This window comes from Chaetodon auriga, chromosome 8 (genome assembly GCF_051107435.1).
Source record: "Chaetodon auriga isolate fChaAug3 chromosome 8, fChaAug3.hap1, whole genome shotgun sequence".
NCBI classification, from domain to species: domain Eukaryota; kingdom Metazoa; phylum Chordata; class Actinopteri; order Chaetodontiformes; family Chaetodontidae; genus Chaetodon; species Chaetodon auriga.
In genome coordinates, this window is record NC_135081.1 from 17,224,022 (window position 1) to 17,246,231 (window position 22,210).

The 22,210-nt window shown below is 42.7% G+C and overlaps 1 protein-coding gene across 3 annotated transcripts; it reads right to left on the bottom strand.

The window, feature by feature from the left end:
- Positions 1–1,488: 1,488 nt before the first annotated feature.
- Positions 1,489–21,811, bottom strand: setd2 (SET domain containing 2, histone lysine methyltransferase). 3 transcript variants are annotated; one of them, XM_076736908.1, is made up of 22 exons: positions 21,388–21,811; positions 19,751–19,872; positions 16,955–16,976; positions 12,752–16,794; positions 12,538–12,669; positions 11,970–12,098; positions 11,557–11,680; positions 11,374–11,451; positions 11,186–11,283; positions 10,889–11,021; positions 10,473–10,607; positions 10,253–10,381; positions 9,058–10,119; positions 8,899–8,947; positions 8,537–8,822; positions 7,674–8,406; positions 6,630–6,755; positions 5,821–5,957; positions 5,558–5,669; positions 4,186–4,260; positions 3,925–4,026; positions 1,489–3,306 (listed from the first exon to the last, which is right to left on the bottom strand). In XM_076736908.1, exons 2-22 carry the CDS (start codon positions 19,777–19,779, stop codon positions 3,145–3,147), a joined length of 7,896 nt encoding a protein of 2,631 aa, XP_076593023.1. In that variant the 5' UTR covers positions 19,780–19,872; positions 21,388–21,811; the 3' UTR covers positions 1,489–3,144. The 3 variants fall into 3 exon arrangements, with proteins under 3 accessions (XP_076593023.1, XP_076593024.1, XP_076593022.1); XM_076736909.1 differs by lacking the exon at positions 19,751–19,872 and having other exon boundaries at positions 7,674–8,021; positions 8,130–8,406; positions 21,388–21,502; XM_076736907.1 differs by lacking the exon at positions 19,751–19,872 and having other exon boundaries at positions 21,388–21,502.
- Positions 21,812–22,210: the final 399 nt, after the last annotated feature.

Here is a 22,210-nt window from a genome sequence, read left to right on the forward strand (position 1 = left end):
TAGAATTACAACAACATTTTAAGAGTGCCTGAAAAGTAGTTAGCCAGCAAGCAGAGAACCATTAAAATAGACAGCTAATGGTCGTTGAACTTCAATTAAAACTACCTTAAATTAATTAAGAAATGTGATATTTAAAGATAACTGTCAAAATAGCCACCATAAAGCAAGCCTAAAAGTCCAAATAGCAAGCTTAAACTAATGGATGGCAAACTAAGGGACAAATGGTGATATTAAAAGCAGTTGATAAATGGTTAAAAGACATAATATTAGCTACACGTAATGGATAAACAGTGGAAACGGTTAGTTAAAAGTAATGGATGAATGGTGAAATAGGTAATAGTGGCCAGTTAAAACAGTCATCTTAAACCAATGAACTAGCTCAAATTAATGGCTAAATGGTTATATTTAAAAGTAATAGATAAACATTTGAACAAACCAATAAATGGCAGCGTAGTGACTTGATCGGGGTGCGACAGTACACTGAGAAAAAGGTTCAACATGCCTCAGTAGTGTGATACATTTAGTTTTATTTTTAGGTATCTTTGTGTCGTACCACCCACAGGCCCTCAACAATTAACAGCTTAGCATAAAATCTGGCATTGTTTATGTAATTTGCAGACTAAGTTATGCCTTTGTGTTTATTTGTTTCCACCAAATGCCTTTTTAACGATCACTGAAATATGAAAATGACTTGAAATGTGCAACAACTACAGTCCTATAGACAAGTCTGTCACTTGAAGTAAAATATAAAATTAAGTTGAAGGATTATACAGCGAGGGCGTTTGGACATATTAGGAATATGCTACGCCTTATCAAGGATTTAGGATTTAAGAACATTTCCTATCCAAAACCCTGTGGGAAATCAGTCAAGAGGTATTTAATAATTTGAGAGTGAAATGAAAATGATAGCTTCATCCAAAATATTCTGGAGGAAAGCTTCATCTTTCTCTCTGAGGCACAATCTGCTGCTCTGCACTGAACTCAAATCTGTTAATGATCTCTTTGCATTCAGTTCTAAGTGGGAGCAGGCATCTAGCTTGGCCTAGGGCAGTGTTACATGCCGTCACACACTCCAGACGGGACTGCTTAACTGCGGTCTGGAGCACACAGGCATGGGGCTGCGGAATGTGCATACACTTGGAGGGGGGTTGGGACAGAGGAGAGAGGGGAAGCACAGCAGCGCCTCTCTCCACTCGTCACGGGTTTCCATGTTTAGAGCACACTGAACGTCTCTAATGAAGGCAGTCGATCACTTTGATTCCCTTTACTGGGGCCAAACATCTGGCTAGACACCGTGCATCTGTGCTGGAGTGGCATTCATGCCATGTGCACCCCTTATTAGAGGAGGGAGCCAATCTAAAACGGGATTGGGTGTGCACTCAGCAGTTAATCACGGAACAGAGCTCACTCACGCCGCTTCGATCTGTTCGCGTCTGTGTAACTGACGCCGAGTGAATCCAATTCAACTGCACAGCAGGGAGACGGACATCATTTTACAAAAAAGTTTATTATATTTTAAAATGTTTGTACACTCGGTATGACAATGTGCTTACACAATACTTACAGTAGGGTTACTTACTTTGTACATAGAAAAATAATAACAAAAACAAAACAAAAAAACGCATGAAAATCTCCCCCACCACTGAAATAAAATAGAGGGCTGTGAGTCAGCAGGGTCCTAAGTTTGACAGACTGATGAGGGGACTGCATCAGGAGGGCTGAGCTGGTGAGGATGGGTGGGCTCACTGTGCTCCCTGACCCTACTCTCCTGCATACAGCTTTGGTAATTTTACACAATATTTACACTTTCAATAATGAAATGATAGTCCTTTTACAAAGTGTCTGCTTATTTTAACATTCCCCAAACTATTATTCAATATATTCACATATAAAGCAATGTACATATGTTGGAACCTTTTAATGCAACAGCCTTTCGACAAACTATGCTAACGAAACTACCTCGACAACCATAAAAATCTCGGAAATTATTGAACGACAGTTTGTGGAGCAAGGCCAGCCTAAGTGTCTCTACCGTCTCACTGGGACGTACACATGACCAAAATAAACAGAACACACAAGATGTTTAGAACCTGTTAAAAATGCAATGCTACAAACTTCATTTTCAGCCATATTCCTGCAAGATGAGGAAACAGGGCAGAACAAGCCGTGGGAGGGGTTGGGCAGTAAATGGGGAAAAACTGATACACAGCTAAACAGCACATCAAACATAGCATTCAAACCCTGCTCCCGTTATTATACATAAATTGATAAAAGAGATGGAAATATTGATCACTAACCCCACTGCCAACCTGCTGGTTATTGGCTGATCCCTAAGTGTATTGTGAGTAAAAGCTCATCCCGGTGAGGCCGTATTACTTGAAGCAGGAGACATGGAAAACGTAGGAATTTCCATAAGGATACCACGCTGACCTCAGCCTACATCATGCATTCATAAAACAACAGAGGCTCCAGAGTCTTGTGGTTAAGAAGGCAGGGTTTGAGGAGTGGAAGCTTGGACCTCCACAGCCCAGTTAAAAGCAGCACCAGATACAGTCAGTGGCAGGGGGTTGAAGCGTGCACAAGAAAAAGGAAGTGGAGGAGGGGGGAGGGAGGACTGGACTGTTCTGTCATTTATCCATTCTGAACAGTGGAAAGTAACAAAGAAACTTTGATAAATAAGATACCAAAAGCTGATTCCACTGAGTAATCCTCATTCAGGGCTCGAAGAGTTTAAAAAGTGGAATTGAGGTGATCATCTCTGGAACATTTAAGAGCAACAAATGGAAAAAAAAAGAAAAAAAAAAAAAAAAGAAGAAGAAGCTTAAAATCAAACAGTCAGTGAAAACAGTCTCTGTAGCACCCCCAGTGTCATCCATCAAGAACACTGCACCCACTGCACCTGGAGTTCGGGCTTGTTCAGCGACCCTCTAGTCTCCGACAGTCTCTAGAATGGGGCTCCTCCACGATCCACGGGGCCTGGAGAGCTTCTTGGGCACCAGTGCAATTCTTAGTCATAAATAGGCGCAAGGAACTACTTCACGGTTCAGGCTGGCCAGTACATACATGAAGGAGTGAATGGAAAGGCAAATCTGTGCTTCTCCTGTTTTTCGCGCAGAGCAAGTGTTACATCTGTGGCCCCTGAGGCTAGTACACCTCCGTGTCCTCCTTGGGCCTGTACACAGAGCCGAACCTCTGCATGTACTTCTTGATGTACTCCTTGGTCTTGTGCTTCACATTCTCGTTACACTCAAGGTCCTCAGGATTGTTGCAAGCTTTCAACTCTTTATTCATGACTCCGTGAGTTAGCTAGAAGAATGGGCAGAGATGAAGACAGAGTTAGACATGTTTCTTGTCACCAGACTGCAGTAAATTATATAATTACAATGTATATGTAAGTTGTGGTGGAGTGGTAGGATGGTTAATTCTCTTTTAGTGACTTTGCCCTTTATAATTTAAGACAATAAAACACAATCTCTAAATGAGTAAAGCCCAACTCGTCTTTCTGTTTATTGTGCCCATGTCCTCAGAGTCCTGGTATGTCCGAGTGGCACTCAGCGCAAACCACTCCCTACATACACAATCCACGGACCCACCGGCGACTATGGAAAAACACAATGCTGCCCTTTGAAGAAACGCTGGTTGAAAAGAGCTTTTAGAAAGGAATGAGTAAAACAAAAGAGAGGGAGATAATAGTTTACATGTACAATGTGTTCTTAGTCTCTTCCTGAGGGACAATACAAAAACATCTGGCTGGAGACAGAAATCGTGAGAGCTCAACTATTTTGTTCTGGTTTAAAAACTTTTCCTTTCAAGTGAAAAAGCTGACCAATGCTTTCATTGTGCTCTGACTCTGTGGAGGCCAAGGAAAGGCTCAAAGCTTCTCAGCACTGATGGAGGCTCAACATCTTGTTTGTTCAGCCTTACCTTTCTGGCCAGGTGTTTGAAATCTTCTGTGTTGCTGATGCGTCCAAGTTTGCAGTCTGGCTTCCGATAAGGATTTAGACATTGCACTATGAACTGGGACATCTGAGTAATAACACACACACACACAATAAATGAAAACCATCATGGATGGCTAGAAGGCATTTACTTCCACGTAGGTAAAGGTGTAGAGGTTTGGAAAAAGGTAAACAGCTGGATCAAATAGCACTGCTGCAAAGATTGTTTACAGAAACTCTGGCTCACCTCTTTGCGAAACGTCTCTTTACTCTTTTTAGCCAGTTCGCTGGATGTGTCTGCTTCAGCTGTTTTTGTGGAGAACTGTAACAATGCAATATAAGAGATGGATGATACAATTAAAATACATGTTAGCAAACAAACAGAACTTGCTTCACATTCAACCTCTTGGCTTTGCAAGAGGAATTTGTCCCAAACTATCCCTCATCCAATTCTACTTCTTTCATCTGTTTGTCAGACTTTTTTTTTTTTTTAGCTATAATGGAAGACAGTATTACCAAGTCATACTGATATTAACCAGTGCACCAGTTTTCTACAATTAAAATCACAACTGATGCCCCACCTGTGCATCATCTCCATCAAACGTGGCAACTGGCTGCAAAACAGTAGCTATCAAGGTCAGTGGGGCATCAAACAGCACCTGCTCACCAGCTATTTGACACAAAGCAGGGATATCCTGCCAGGATGCTGCCTCTCCGGCCCCGGCCTTCAACAGCAAAGGCAAGCAGGCAACAGCTGAGTGCATAGACCCACAACAAAGTGGTGAGGATCAAAAGCAAGCAAATAAGATTCACACGCACACACTCACACACAGTGCCAGGGCCAGGAATCCAGAAACAGTGAAATCGGACGCTTTGCAAGTGCAGAGCATGTGTCACAGTTTCGAGCACTGGACGTGGACGCCACCACTGTCTAAACACATGCTGGGAAATGGTCCATGACCTTGTAGCTGTTCTTGGCGGGAAACCTTGCATGACAGACATGGATCTTGCCATCTCAGTTTTTGATGCTTTTTTTTTTCTCCAACTCTGTTGCATCTTTTTAAAAGAGACAAAAGGGGCGCGCGCTAAGTTGGACTTTAGTACAAGAAACCGCAAACAAATTAATGTTGGGTCACCCAGATGGTTTCTATTACCCTCAAAGTCAGGATAAAAATGAAGAGAGGGAAAACAAACGAGGCAGAGGAAGAAGAGATGAGCTGAGCCACCCCTCCCCTCACGGCCTTGAGGCTTGGGGACAGACAGCTGAGCAGGGGGTGGGGTGAGTGGATTCTCTCTTCAGTGTCTCCATGTAGATTCTGATGAAGCCATTTTACAAGGTGGAGTCACTGGCGAGGTCATAACTCTCAATGAATATAGCGTTGTGCCTTTTTCTTTTTTTTTTTTTTCCCCCTTGAGACACAGCTGAAAGCAATCACCAGTACAGCATCTTCAATTACCTCAAGGAACAAACACTATAATCATGTTTTGCATCCAGGCGCAAACTTTCTGGGAACCAAATGAAAAAGTGAAGAGGATGCTTCCTCATTCCTCATCACAACTACAACACATACTTTACATTTCATAAGACGCTGTGAAAACGATCACAGCGAAAAGCTCACCTTGGAAGGATTCTCATCATAGGTGGGTGTTCCCAGGTCCATCTCTGATTCATGGTCCACACTAGTGTTGTCGCTACTTCCTTCCCAGGTTGGAGGGTCCCACTGTGTTTGTCTGATGCACGGAGAAAAGTAATGTGAGATAGAAACGCGTGCATGTCGATTCTAGAGGCGCACATGCACACTTCACACACACACACACACACACACACACACACACACACACACACACACACAAACACACACACACACACAGTAATACTAACCTTGTGACTATGTGGTAGTAATAGATCTTGCCTTCAGGGTCCCGCGCCACTTTCCAGTTGGGAGGTAGGACGATAGTTTTGGGTTTGGGGGGAGAGGGAGGAGGCAGGTCTATCACATTGTTGGGTACAATCATTTCCTGAAGATGAGAATAAGAAGAAAGTAGCAGAAAATTCATTATATTCACCCTCAAATTTCATTTGGATTTTGCCAGGAGAAAGAACCTGATTCACATTTTTGATGACAACTGTAGTTACAATCACACATGATTCAGAGATTAGAGTCTTATTTAGAAATGAGCCATTTCCTTTATTTGTTTTAACTTCAGTCACATCTTGAAAGGCACTTTGTCCTTATTTGAGACAGGTCTTGAATCCACATGCTGTTGCTCTGAAGAGCTGCATAGTTTAGATGTATACTGCCCCCTTGTGGCCACTTTGAGACAAAGGGTTACCTCAGAATCACATGCAACATAATGTAGATTTATGAGTCTCAAAGATCCTCAAAAGTGGTGACTCCAATTTCCAGACAAATTGTTGCATCCTTCAAGAAAATTAATCTTTAATGGGAACTCATGCTGCTCAAGAATCATCCAATGAAATGATCACAAATGTTTAAGGAATCCACCCCTTCTGCCCCTCCTTTCAGATCACACTGCCTTCCTTTCCTTATGAATTATATGTCAGTGTGTTTTGTCTTGCCCCATCATCCTGTTTCAAGTGAACACATCATTTTAGGATTGGATGGATTAGGTCCAATCTTCTCTGTATACCACGTGCTTTAGAAACTTGAGAGAGTGTGTATGCGTTACCTGTTGGACAGTTTGGGATGTAACAATGGTGGTGACTGTGCCTCCCTGCTGCACCACCACTCCCTGCTGATGACCAGGATACACAGGCTGGCCATGTAGGTAGCTGGCTGTGGGTTCAGTGTACGCCTTCAGAAGCACAAAGTACAATCAGATCAGACAGTTTCTCTAGACAAAGTGGCAACCTCCAGGGCTGAAACAGGAAGCCAACATGACCCCAATATTACAGCAGAAATAGACAGAATGTTATTTTTCCCAATTTCTTAATTTCCCACTTGTGACAACTGTATGAGGGGGTGAACTTTTATATATCTCACTTGCTTAAATTATAAGTTTCAAGTATTGCATAATTTATGGGCATGGCTTCTTTGAGTGACAGCTAGCTAGTAGGGTTCAGCAACCAGGCTTCATTTGGTCCATCTCAGGCCCCACCCACGCTCCGCCTCTTTGCCCATTTTTGGATTAGCTGGAAATTAGGCAGAGTCAGGCACTGCCGAGAGCATGCCGGCCGGAGCCACTACCAATGAGCTTCACAATGGCTCTTCAGAAACCTGTGGGTGACATCATGGAGACTACATCCATGTTTTATACAGTATAAGCTCTATACATTCAGACATCGATTATCATGTGTTGAGCGCGTGCTGCATTCTGTTTTAATGTTCAGTAATGATTTCATACAAATGCTGATTAAGATTTAGTAGCAATGCACAAGCAAATGCAGTGCTATGACTGTTGAGTTGAGATGACATATTCCTTTTTCCCATCGTATTCACTTCTTCTGCTGCAGGACAGCTTCTGTTAAAAGCTTTGAAAGTCTATCAAATGTACAGTACAAAATAAGGAGTGCAGTTTCATGTTAACTGGACGATTACAGTAACATATCTAGCCCAATCACAAAGTTGTTACTTAATATAAAAGGGTTTCCACAATAATGGCAAAAATATTTATTTTTGCTTTTCAACACTGTATACCCTAGAGAGCAATTAGAAAATTTAAGCAGAGTAAAATCACCAGAGGATATCAAGATGCAGACACGGAGCACGCTACCTGTATAACGGGAGTGTTGGCTTGAGGGTAGGCTGTGGGGATGCTGTAGATGGTTTGACATGGCTGGCCCTGGTAATAGATGGCCGTCTGTGTCTGCGCCTGTGCTGGGGCTGTGGCATACTGCTGCGGAGGCTGTGTCTGTACAGTCACTGCCTGCTGAGTAGTGGGATCCCAGAGAGTGGTGTAGCTCTGCTGGCCCTGCACCTGAGGGGCCGTCTGGGCTGGTACAGAGAGGACAGCTACGCCTGCGTCCTGGGGTGCTACAGTTGGCTGCGCATACTGCTGAGGGTTTCCAGTGGCGAGGTTGGTGGTGTTGATGTGCTGAGAGAGATTAGAGACTGGAGTGGCCTGGGAAGTAGAGGATGGAGAGGTCAGTCCCAGGTCCGAGATAAGACGCTGGGGGGGCGTCTGTTCATAGGTCCGGGTGGGTTCAACAGAAGGAGTAGGTAGCAGTACTTTGCCTGCGTTGGGGTTGGAGGGATCCACAAAGGTCTGGATGGGATATCCAGGAGGGTAGGTGATGAAACCAGGACTGGAGGCATAGGCCAGAGCAGGGTCATAAGACATCGTCTGAAGCTGCTGCTGCTGCTGCTGCTGAAGCTGTTGTTGTTTCTGAGCTTCACGTTGAGCAACCTCCTGCTCAAACAGCTTTCTGCGCTCCTCCGTGGACAGCTTGTTGCGCTCCTTGCCAACCCCTCCCCTTGGAGTCTTGCTGCTGTTAGATGGGTCAAACCTTAAAAATCCAAAGAACAAGACCACAGTTGAACGCTAAAATTTCACCATGATATACAGCTACACATACATCACACTATGCTTGGAGGACACTCTCCACAACGCTCTCCCAATCACAAGAATTTACTCACCGTTCCTCTGTGCGCCTGGTGGTCCTTTCATAGGATGAGGGTGGCGAAGCGGAGCGTCTCCTCCGTCTCTCGGTGCTGCGTGGAGTTTTGTCAGAGATTCGATCACGTTCCCGGTCACGATCTCTGTCTCTGTCCCTGTCCCTGTCCCTGTCCCAGTCTCGATCCCTGTCTCTGTCATAATCTCGGTCTCTGTCGCGTTCCCTCTCCTTCTCTCGCTCCCTCTCACGTTCTCGGCTACCAGACGTGGTGCGTGGCGTCAAAGCTGTGTCTCGATCTCGGCTGCGATCTGTGAGACAATGTAATTAGTCAAAATCATATGGGGAAAAATTCTAGGCCAAAAATCAGCATTGGACTAAACTTACCATTTGCTTCCTTTTCCACCTGACTCTTCTTTGGTATTCTGTACACCTCCTGAAAGGACAAGCACAACTTTGATTTCAAAGAAGACAACAGCATGCAAACATTATTTACAAACATGTACATTTTGGTGTGTGTTTGACATTGTCTGCCTTTAAGCTTACCTTCAGATCCTTCCAGCTTTCTAGAAGCCTGGCAGCCATGCCACTAATGTCCAAAGCACTGAGTTGGGGCTCCTGACTCCTCTCACTCTCCACATCTGAGACACCTTCCTCTTCATCCTGAGATGGAGTTCCTATAAGCGATGGGTCCACAGGGGTCGCTATGACCTCAGAGGGCATACTGGCCTCTGGGTTCTCAGAGCTTGGAGCAGTATCAGTGGTAGATTCACCAGGTTGCGCCTCACTGCCAGCAGGAGGTTTCTCTGCCTCTTGCATCTCTGCCTGGCCTTCCACATTGTCTGAAGGCTGCTCAGGTGGAAGATCAGCAACATCCGTTTGGATGGACTGACTCTCTGGCTCGAGAGCTTTATCGGTGAGTTGGTCTCCTTCAAGTTCAGCCTTTTCTGTCACTGTCTGACTGGTCTGCTCCTCCCTACTCTCTTGTTCTTCACTATGGTCTTTTGGCCCCTCAAGGTCATCTGTCTGACCCTCACTTGTGTCCTCTTTCATCTCAATTTCCTTCTCCAAATTCAACTCCATTTTTTCTTTTTCCTCCTCAGTTTGAGGTTGGTGTTGACTGCTTGAATTCATCTCAGTCTCTTCCTGTTTCTCCTCGTTCACCAACTCTTCCGTTGTTACTTTTGTTGGATCTTCTGCTTCACACACTGGGTCTGCCTTCAACTGTTTGCCATCAGAAAGTCCTGCATTTGAGGATTCCTCTTCTTCCTCCTCATCATCCTCCTCCTCTTCCTCCTTCCCATCAGATGCTTTGCTAGCATCAGAGAGTGCACTGTCCAGGCTGTTTTCACTGATGATTTTAAGGCGGCGGTAAACAGCAGGTTTGGAGGCGTCACCGTCCAATTCTGGTCCCAGTTTGGTGGAGGAACCATCGGGAGTGTTGAGGGGTGTCTGAGCTCGGGAGGTGTTCTCACTGGAGTAGCCATCCATCTCAACAGGCTGAGGGAGAGTTTTTGTCTGAGCCCATCGCTGAATGAAGGTCAGGACTCTGCTCTCCTCCAACATGTTTTTAGTAGAGATAGGTAGCACAGCCAAGGTCTTCATAATCTGTCAACAGAAATATGGAATATCAGTGATTAAACAGCCAATGGCACGTAAATGAACATACAGGCTCCACTTACATCTGTTGAATTTGACAACATTATGAATGTTTTAATGCACAGTCAATTGCATGTGTCACCTCTAACTGCAGTTTGATATTATTGGCACTGTTGCCTTTAGCTTCAGAGAGCTCCACCATGAAAATCCACAGCAAAGACAATCCATGATGGTCCAGGAACTGCTTCAGGCATGAGGGATTCTGAGTATCCTGTGCAACACAAACATACAGTGTTACATAATGCAAATGATAATAACAAATGTCAACAATATAAACAAGGCATCCGCCGCTCAGGTCATACTTGTATGAGCTTGAGGCAGATGAGTTTCTGCTCCATGGTTTCAACTCGGACCATGAGTCTGCAGAGAGACACCACCTGTTTCTCATCATACAGGCCTTCTCCATTCTCCAATAACGCCTCCAGCTCTTCATCAACCTGAGGAAGTACGACATGATCTCATCATCAAAAATGCCACATTTTTCTTGGGAAAAATTGGTGTAGACATTTTAGCCCGTTACATACAACACAGAGCTAACATCACAATGGTGAAAACAACAATCAAAAATTGGAGCATGCCAATTTGGGCTCAAAGTTAGACTTAATTTAAGTTAATTTATCAAGTTATTGTGGTTGTGACTCTCATGTGGAATTGTAACCACATTAACATTCCCGGCAGCCGGGTGCAAAACCAAGACACACTGTGAAATATGACTGACCGTGGTGAGTGCGCTCTTTCGACTGCGGTCTTTCTTCATCTTGCCTCCAGCTGCCCGAACACTAACTCTGTTCTCCCCACCAAGAAAACCTCTGCAGCTGGGTGCGCCACAGAAACATTTCTGTGCTTCTTTGCTGTAGAAAAAGACAAAGCAACGGGGAAAGAAGTTTAAGTAACCACTCTTTATGACCATATCTACGTGAATGTATCTATTTTTATGTTGCATGCAACAAAAACATTTTCACAAACGGCACAAAACACAGGTGTGGTGAAAAATAATAACTGTATAGAACCGTACCCGTATCTCTGGAACTGGTAATCAAACGTCAGTTCAGTTCCTGCAGTGACAGCCTTGGTGGTAAAGAACCCAACTCTAAGCTGGCCATTGACAGTCCACTGGAATGAAATAAAAACCAATTTCAGGGACGTCAGCTTTCAAATCAACCTGAAAGAGTATTATTCAAGTGCTTTCTTTTGCCACTTTACCTTTTGAGTTTCACAGTTGGGTTCGCAGCTATGGTTCATAAACCGAGAGCAATTGCCCTTCAGTGTTGCATCAATAATCTGAAGAGACATAATGTAATATCAAGTATTTCTGTCAGCCACTTTATCCAACTCATCAAACCAGATTGCAGTTGAAATATTACCATTAATTGCAATGTCACTCACCTCATTATTCTTTAGAGACATGAAGTAGTAGTGGATGTTCTTATTGCGAGCATATTCTTTCACCCTCGTTTTGAACTCCTTGTGGTCCAATACCTCCCCACAGTATTCCAGTACAAAGGTGTTCCTGAGATAGCAATAAAAAAAAAGTTTAACAATCAACATGTCTCTTTTTTCACCCCTTAACATTTAAGAACATTAATTAAATGCCAAACAAAGGTTAAATTCCAGCGGCATATTAGCTTTTTGCAAGTCTTACAAACCTTAGCATTGATTTGTTCTAATTGCAGAAGCTTAGGCATCAACCTGTTTAAATGGCCCATAGTTTTGGCCACAAAATAACTACCTAGTTTGTGAATCCTTTCTTGATAAATACTTGAAAAACATGTTAAACCGAAAGCTTTTAAGAGGCTTACGGTGCCAAGTCTTTAGCTGCCCGCAGTCCCCAGCCCTTGTCTTCTGTGAGGATAACATCAAAGTCTGCATGTTGCTTCATCTGAAAGCGTCGATTAGAACAGTAGACTCCATTCAGGCACCGCGAGGAGCTTTAAAAAAAAAAGAAAGAAAAGAGATAAGATCAATCATATTCTTTAGTTAACATATGTATTTCAACATGCTCCTACACATATTTGATGGCAAAACGCCATATTTTTTACTGGCTTGACTTTGTTGTTGAGTTGGGACAGCATGATTCATAATGACTCTCAGCCAGCTCTGATTAGGTGCATCATGTTACTAGATTTCCTATTGTTAAAGCGTCAATTACAATTTGTCAGGGTGTCAAAAAAGAGATAAACAGTATAAGAACAGTATTTGTCTACAGTATGGATAGCATCTGTCTTTCTCTGTCAATTGTACAATCCTTTCAACACTAAAAGTATTTCATGTATTTCCAGGTTTTCCTAGGAAACCTGCAAAATGTTAACTTAAAAACACTGAGTTCTTACATGCTGTCACCAGCTTTATCTGTACTAATCAACTTACCACTCAATCATCAGCAACCGGTTTAAACAGTCTTCCCCACACGCTAATACTCCCTTTGCACGCTCCTCTCTGGGCAGCACTGGGCACTCACATTGCATTCTCTTGATATCTCGATGCGATTTGCTCTTCTTTCTGCAAAGAACAGAATATGTTCAAAGCTCAAGCCTGAAATTACTGAAATGTTAGTCGTTAATCAGGTTGGACAACACCTTACCTCTCCGTCAGGTAGAGGTTCTCCTCTATCAAGTCAAAGTAAGGGGGCATCTTCTTTGACTTGGATGACTCTTTCCATTTATTGGCATCTTGAAAGTCCTGCAGAGTGAGTGACGGACGGTGCAACTCAGCTTTGACATGACTTTCCTTGGGGACATCAGTATCTCCTAGGCGGTCCCTCTTGCTTGCAGGCCCAGCTTCTGCCTCATTGTCTGAATCTGACTCAATCTCAGGGCGCCTTTTCTTTGGAGGGCCTCGGCCTCTGTGGGGTCTAAAATTGTCTTCTCTAGGGGGGTCAGGAACAGCAGAGCCCCTGCTGTTGCTGCTTATTTCATGACCTTGTACAAAGCTTGATGACCCAGGAGTGTTATTGCCACTGCATTCAACAGCTGTTTTATGAAGATTAGAAGGTTTATCCCCACTGTAGTCGTCATGGTCATTAGTTAGGGAGTCAGGATGGATTTCACCTGCAGGATCCTGATAATGTTCATGCACATGGAGGTAGGTTTTTCTGCTGATCTGCATGTCAGAGGATTGGTGGTTCCACGAGGCATTACTCTGTTTGTGCTCCTGTTCCTTGGGAGAGGTTCCTGCTAGTTTAGTGTTCATTAACTGTGGCCCATGACTGCTATCAGGCTGCTGGTATGTACTACTGGGCTGTTCTGGTTGCGAAAAATCCCAACCCAGGCTGAATCCAACGTTGTCACTGATATTGTCAGCACTGGAGAAATCATCATGTCGGTAATGGGAGTGCATCCTTTCACCTCTGCTGCTAACATTATGCTGTTTGTGCCCTTGCTCACATTGTCTGGAATTATCAAGGCTGTGGGGAAGATCTGTGGCACTTCCATGGGCACTGATATGACCAGCCATGTAAGGCTGGGCACTGATGGAGCTGGAGCCCTCTGAGTGACTGGTGCTGTCAATCATATTACTCTGGGATTGACACAGCATACTGTTATTGAGCGAATCATTCACACCACCACATGGACCACTGGTCTCTACAAACGCAGTGGAAGGACTCCCCTGCCTTTGTTTTGGGACTTCACTGATATTCACATCAGCTGCTAAATTAGCATTCTGCAGTTCTGATCTATTCATCAGAGTGCACGGCAAAGCTCCTGTGTCCTGTGTATCCATTGTTAGGGAAGAATTCTTTGGCACCACAACCACAGAGTGTAATCGCTTTATAGCCTCGCCGCAATCAGAGTCATACTCCGAGTTGTCACTATCACTGACCTCACTTTGCCCTCCTAATGCTTCCTGATTTAGTGCACTTCTCTTACTCAATTTGCTCTTGTGTGCACTGTCCTTGGATTCATCGCCATTCCAAGTCTGCATCTTTGCAGCTTTGCCATCCTGGGATGTATCATTTATGTGCAAAGGCTCATCTGTGTTTGTTTTCTGAGATATGCTCAGTTTTAAGTCACAGTGGTCAACGCTGGTGCTTTCTTGTAAAGGCTCACTTTGGTCTTTGTATGTATCGGTCGTGGATGTACTGTCTGAGCTGACTTCTTGCTTAGGGATCTCAATCTGCTTCACCAGTTTGGAATGTGTTTCAGCTTCTTGCTGAACAGTATCTTTAATGTCAGAGTCTTGTTGGCTATTTTCTTTAGAAAACTCAATCTTTTTGACAGAGATCACTTTTTTAACAGTGGGCTTACTCTCTGCACAAAGTATCTTCTGTGAATTATCACTCTCTGGGGTGTCCTGCCCAACAATATCCCATCGGGACTTTTTGGTAGTACTGCTGCTCTTTTTAACAGTATCCATATTTTGCTGTTCAAGTGTCAGCTGATTCTCAGATTCAAGACCTGATGAATCAGATGTGAGTAGTACACTTGTGTCAACCTGCTTGCTGACCGCTGAAACCATATTCACCTCAACAGTCTCTGGTTTAGTGTTCTGCTGGACATCATGTGTAACAGTTGGATCTGATGTATCAAGTAAGGACTTTGGTCCTGGTGAACAGTCGACAACTTTCTTGTCCTGGCTGCACACTATACTATCTTTACTACTGCATGACTTTAAAACAGCTGCATCTGAGTTCACATGTGGTCGGTTATTAGAAGAAATGCTATCCTTCACATTGGTCAAGTTTTCCAGGGCGGCATTTAAATGCCTTAGGCTTTCATTTGAGGTTATAGCTGAGACATTTTCATTCTCAACTTCAAGACCTGAATTAGCTTCTTTTCTCTTGGATGCAGATTCTTGCAAACTCTGATCAGTGCATGCGACCATCTCCTTAAAATCCTGATTACTGTGTTCATTTCCACCTGGTTGGGAATCAGATTTTTCCTTTTCACTCTGAGAACACATTTCTGTGGTGTTTGCACAAGGTGGAACTTTGCCAGGGTTGTGAAATATGTCATTTGATTGTCTATCATGTCCAGTAGTTTTCACAGAAGATCTAGAAGGGGTCAACTGCTTTGAGTCTGGCCTACTGGTTTTCCTGTGGGGGTTTTTACAGTTCTCCTCCTTGTCAGAGGCTTGTGATATTCCTTTATGATCGGCCTCAGAGTCACTAGAGCTGCTTTTTTGCCGTTTTTCATATGTCTGAGGGTGGGTATGCATACTGGAAGAAGAGGATTTGCTGTTGGTCTCTGACTTGTGATGGGAGCTAGATTTACGGTAACTGGAGTCCTGATCAGGAGAGCACTTACGCTGGGAATCAGAGTCTGATAGTCGCTTTGAAGTCCTTTCAAACTTTGACGATTGCGTTCTTTTATCCAATTCTGAGGAGTGAGGAGAATCTGCAGGTTTGGAGGCTTTCTCAGATTTTGAGTAGGAGGATGATTTTGACTCTTTATGTGAGCTTGAATGAGCAGACGATCTGCTGGAGTCACTTGTCCTTGTCCTTGTCTTTCTGTGGTCATCCTCAGAGTCAGAACTGTCCCGAGTTCTATCAGTGCGAGAACGAGAACGTCTCCTCTCTCTGCGTGGAGAACTCCTATGTGATCTCCGATCAGAATCATGATAGTATGACCTTTCAGAGCGTGATCCTCTGTCACCTCGGGATCTCTCTGATCTGGAGTGAGATGAACTTGTTCTAGACCCTCTCGATCTAGACCGTGATCTGGATCTGGTTCTTCTGCGATCTTTGTCTGATCGAGATGAGCGTGAAGATGTGTGTCTAGAATCACGGTCTGTTTTGGAGTAACTAGAAGACCTTTCATGATTCTCTGACCGCTTTGAGAAACTTTTTTCCTTTTCCTCCACATGTGAACCACAGGAAGACTTTTTTACCTCTTTGCTTCTGCTGTCAGAGTTTGTTTTACTTTTGGAGTCAACTGATTTGTGACTGGAAGACATTTGGACTGAATCTCCATCAGATTCTGAGCCAGGGGGAGCATTATCAGACTGGGACCTGGTTTTCCTTTTGTATATCTTACTGTCCTGCTCAGCACTACTGGAACTCTCTCCATCTTTTCCAGAGGAAGCAGCTGGCTTCTTGAGGCTACGGGTTACCCTTGTCTCCAAGGCCTCAATGTGGGCATTCTCAGAGAGGCAGACACTGACGACATTCTGAGGCTGGGGTATTGGGAATTCAGTTACACTTTCTGATTTCTGCAGAACCTGTAATTCAGGAGAGTGCGGCTCCTCCGGCACAACAGATGTTGGTTTCTCTTCAGTCACAGAGACACTCAAAATTTGCTTCTTGAAATGCTTCTTTGCTAAGTCAGTTTTCAGTTTAGTGGCAGAGAAGACTGGTGTTTGAGAATGTGTCTCTGCTGTTGATGTTGGCACCATGGGTGTCTGCTTTTGCTCAGTTTTGCTGTCTGTATTCTGACCTCCTTTGTCTAAGGTTGACTGTGACAAGGCCGGGAGAGATTCAGTGACAGACTTGTCAGAGCTGGCAGGGATGAAGAAGAGGCTCTGCAGTGGCTTCTTGGTCTGTGCGAAGCTGAAGGACACTTTCTGACGACCCTGATCCTCCAGGTTGACCTTCATCTTGGTCCCTTTAGGCAGGAGATGGTTGGATAGCATAACTCTGGGAGACAGGCTCTTGATTAGAGCTGCCTTGGATAGACCCTCTACCTTAAGCTACAATAAAGGAGAGAACACAAAAGAAGCTGTTACCTGGGTATCTCGGAAATCATGAAATTAGACATGGGGTGACAATGGTTAATAGAAAGCACACAAACAGCATGAATAGGCATGAAAAGACAATATTTACACTCATTCAACTGAAATTAGTACTTACCGAGGCACCACTCCCCTCCTCTCTGTGGTTACATATGAACACCGCGGCAACAACAAAAAAAAAGAGGAAAGACAGAAATCAATTTGCATAGTTCTTGCCATACTATATATATAACAATTTTAGATAATAAGGAGGGATATATGAAACCAACATTTTCACAGTAACCTTGTGGGATGTGAACACGTGTGCTCATAACTATTAATGCCTTTGAAGCAAAATATCTTTAAATCAAGCTACAACAGTGTTAGGTGTGCTCTTTCCACTGCCTGCTTCTGTGACTCTGTTTTGCCTCATCATGCAACAGGCCTGTTATACTATCAAAAATAATCATATCTGGAATGCATTTTTGAATTTCATCTGAACCATTTCATCTAAACTATTTTTATCAGTTACAAATAGTGGATGGTTGACATGCAACATTACTCCTCAGATAGATTCCAACTCAGCTCGTACCATGTGTCCAAACTACAAGCTAAACGTAGGGCAGTGTCGAAGAAACAGACAGTGACGGGGGGTAATGGATTTGAATGGCAGGTAAATGACAGGAAGCACTTGTGTGGCTGTCAGGTTCACTGGGCTATTGATTGCACAGATACTGATTTTCGCAGATTTTACACAGAGAACTAACCAATGAAATAGCTGAATGACAAAAGTAGGTGGCCATAGTAACTTGAAAACAAAATGCATCAAAAATAGTCTATTTATCTAAACAGAGATATTGTACTGTTCATTATGAACTTACGTTGGCTGAGGATGGTGGAAGATAAAACCAGAATCCTCCACCAAAATGTATCAATATTATGGTGTTGGTTGCTTAACGGCGCCTAAATACTCAGCATGGTGCTGATGGTCTTAAATATTTCATTCAACTATTGACGGCAATTGCTTTTGGGGACATGCTGATAAAACCAAAGATGAAGTTGTGCACTTAACATTAAACATTCCAAACATATTGAGGTAATCAACAGACAAACATTATTTGACATTATTGATTATATATTTTCAGTTTTCTCTTTTAAATCATATCTGAGGACTCAAACAACTCCAAAAACAATAGCTGTAGCATGACTTTGGTGTAGAAGAAAATTGGTACACCCCTATGTAAACATGAAAAGGCCATGTGAGCAACACAGAAGATGGTCAGGACAGTTATTTAACCCCAGGACCTGTCTCTTATTTTGAGGCTACTGTGCTAAACAGTGAGCCAGGATGCAGAGACAGAGAACTCTAAACTTTTGTAAAACAGTAAAATATATGTCCGATGAGATGGACTCCACAGCAGTAGCCTAGCTTGCAAGACATCTGTGCATTTCATATCCTACTAAGATGGTGTGCTTCACTTTTTCCCATGATAAAACCCTGTCAACATCACACTGAGAAACAAAACAAACCGACTAAAAATGAGCTGTATGACACGCTGGACTGTCTCTGGTCCAGTCAGACTTTATGTTTACGTTTGCCATGTTACAGTAAGTTTGCGATATCACTGCTGATTGCAGCCAAAGGTAAGTGTTACAGACTTGAGCCTTTCCCTTGTTATGCAACAGAGGTTTTCTGAGTTTGTGTTTTATCACTCTTGAAAGAAAATACTGAAAAAAAAATCTGTTAAGGTGATGATGATGATGAGTTTAACCATTTAAGTGATTTTGTAGTGATTACTGTCACAACAATCTCATTCATATTTATTACTAAACGTAAATCTAAGTCAGCAGACTTTACAGTACACACATACACACAAAAAACAAACTACAAACAAAATGCAGAGTATATTTAGATGATATATGAGGGTCCTTTGAATAAGGGTGGAAATAACCTAACCGACTAATAACCTAACCAACTCGCTGATATAAGTATTTAATATGTAAAAAAAGTGAATAATTTGGATGTTGAACCTCCTCTTGTCCTATTACAGAGTGTGTGTGTGTGTGTGTGTGTGTGTGTGTGTGTGTGTGTGTGTGTGTGTGTTTTCCTTAGGGTAGGCTCAATATGGGTGCAGGCAACAATTGGGTCATTTAATCCACTAGGATTTCATTTTCTCCTTTTTCTCTATGACCTTCAAAATGAGACACTTCTGCAGTGACATTCTGTTATATACAAAAGGCTATTACAAGCATCTTACAAGAAAATGATTAATGAACTGGACCTACTAGACCAAGAATTTTACCATTTTAACTTGATGCTGTGACAATATTTTACACAAAGTACAGGAATGTACAACAGTGATGCATGACTTTCAGGCTTCAAGCTAATAAATCTAAAACACTGAGAGCATAACTGAACATAATATTCAATACCAAGCACTGTGGTCATCTATTGTTTCTATATGGTGACATAAAAATAACTGACACCTAATCACTGAACCTGAAATGATATGTCCCTCTTTCCTACTAATGAATTAAAGTATGCATTTTGACTTTTTATTTACTGTATACTCCATCTGTGGCTACACAGCACAAAACACAACCTTTCTATACACAGGGCAGTCACAAATAACAATATAAATAGGTAACAAAGACAACATGCTATCAGTTATCAATTTAAAAAAAGAGCCAAAGACTTTTTTGCAGAGGATAGTCTTGTATTTTTAAATATCAAATAACTATCAGTGTAAAAATAATGACAAGGCCTTGGGTTTAGGATGCCCTTGAAATCAAGACGATTTATCAGTATATAGATGACTGAAAGGTCTGCATCCAAAGCAAAATACAAGGCGACCATAATAAAATGCTTTCCAAATTCATATCAAACTACTCTAAACAACATACACTGTGAGTTGCATTTTGTGCTGTCTAATACCTGATCTCTGACTTGAGAAGAGTGTCCATTGAGAAACTCGTCTAGGATTAGAAGGCCTGAAGAGGCTGCTGGCCAAGTATAATCCAAATCAGAGAAATGAGCCCTCCAAAGTGACGCCACACCTGACAAAAAGAGAGATAGGGTTGCAATGAACTGAATTTTGTTTGTCCTCAAGTGCTTACAGCTACTCTGTCAATAACTATTAGAATTTCTACATCACTGACATCTGTTGGAAGTTGCGGAAAAATGCAAATGCAACTTTTTTTTGTTTGACATACTATACATAGCGTTTAGTAGTGTGTCAGACTTGTGCAAAACATATCTTCCATGTGTACACAACGTCAAAAAGTACACAGTGTGACATGCTTTCAATCGTTGTAGTATTAACGACTTCTACAAGTAACGCTTCCTAAGAATCCTGTTATCTATGGCTGCAATGTGGCAGAGAATCCAGTTGCACATCTTAATATTTATGAGACAAGGATTTCCCCCTTTCTCAACTTGGTGGACAGTTAATCTCTACTGCTGTCACTCAGGCTGCATCACAGCAACAACAAAAATAAAAGCTTACATCCACCTATGGTTTGTGAATAGTACTATCATGGTCGTAGATAGATGAAAAACATGGGTGCAGGGCGAGTAGAGAACATGCATCTCATTACTGGACATGTACAGTGCAAGCAGATGGCCTACAGAAAACAAAGGGTGTCTGCAGAATAAGGATTGATGTCAAAGAACACATGGACACTCATGAAAACAAACGGTGACTGGTTTGAAGCAAATGAGGAAACTAATTAAAACATGGCCTGAGCGGGAGGACTGGCTGCAGCCAAGTCATGGCCTTTCAAAGGGTGATTCTACCCACTATGAAAACGAGCAGGGGGTGTGTGGCAAACCTATTAATTTAGTGAAATATGTTGTCAAGATTTGCTAACTAGTCACACTACACTGTGCTTATAAGTAGCAAGCTGGCAGGCAAAGCAGCGTTGACTTAGCTATTCGACTGCGACGGTGGTTTACAAAAATATCACAACCAGCTAAGCTAACATGAACAGAGAGCTTCCGTGGGCCATCTTTAAAGATAGCGTTAGCTCGTGTTGTGCCCTGTATAACGTTAATTAATGTTGTTAATATTGACCAGCCAGCCATTACATGCTTGGGAATAGGATACGTGTGGCGTTTAAGCGGTTTATCGGCAAGGTAGCAGGCGCAGACAATCACATTTGTTTCTGTAAACGAAGTAGGCTAGTCAAGGAACTCTACTAGCATCAGCAGCTAAAGCTAGTTGCGGTGGCTAACTCTCGCACTCTAACTCGCAGCCACTAGGCTAACGTTACTGTTGTTATGGATTACTTTTAGATCTTTGATCTGTCACAAATGTTTAAAGTCATAGTAAAGTAAGTTTTTCGACTAGTTGGGCGCTTGTTGCTTTTCTAATTCAACGAACAAGCAGAAAGTTCCCATTTTAGGATCTAATGGACCCGTATTCTCAAGTCTCTGCACCCGGCTTTACTAGCATGCTAGCTAATGATGTTTTGTCTTACTTGTGTGTAGTAGGATGGTTAAACCACAAATAACGTGACGTTCAGAAAAAAAAAAAATAAAAAACAAAAAACAGCGGTTCACGGGGTACTCACTTTACGAAGTGCTTAAGGTCACAAGGTTCCCCCATCTTCGAAATCACCTTTAATCGGCCCTTTGTAAAACATCAAGCAACAATCTATGCCGACGTCAAATCCATACGGAGCTGTCGGAAATGATCGTCGGCTCAGAGTCTCCGTGCTGATGCGCCCCAGCTTCAGCCTGGGTGATCGCTGGTACTATCGAGCTAGCATGAGCTCACATAGTTAGCCAACAGTTGGAGGAGAGACCGAGAACACAAATGATCGCGAAACCCCAACGACAGATAGTCTTAACTTGATCAGTCTGTAAGTTACTGTACCAGTGACAACCTGATCTGCCTTTAAGATGACGAACATGTTTTTGGAATACCTTTTATTACACACATTGATCCTCTCAGTGTGTCTCTGGCTGTGGCTGCTGTGTCTAACAACATCACATGATGTGGGAACATTGCTGGCGCGAACCCCGGAGCGCACCGCAATAGCGATTTACTGAATAAACATACAGATAAAACTAAAAGTTTCGCACCCTTGTTCCAAAATAAGCGAGGAAACAGAGTGGACAATAAATGACAATACAACAGCAAAGCTTAAGTAAACAAAACCGCATTCAATTGTGACTACTGAATAAACAGATGAGAGTCTGAGTCGGATCATACAGCAAATTTCATGTGCTGACAAGTGACTTACTGTGCCCCGATCATCACATGAAGTAGTTAATTTATGCTCCACATGCAACAATAAAGGTCGTGACTTATTTATTGTCATAGTTCCATAGCTATTCACGAAAGGGATCTCAACAATACACAAATGTTCTCAATATAATATTGCTTGATCT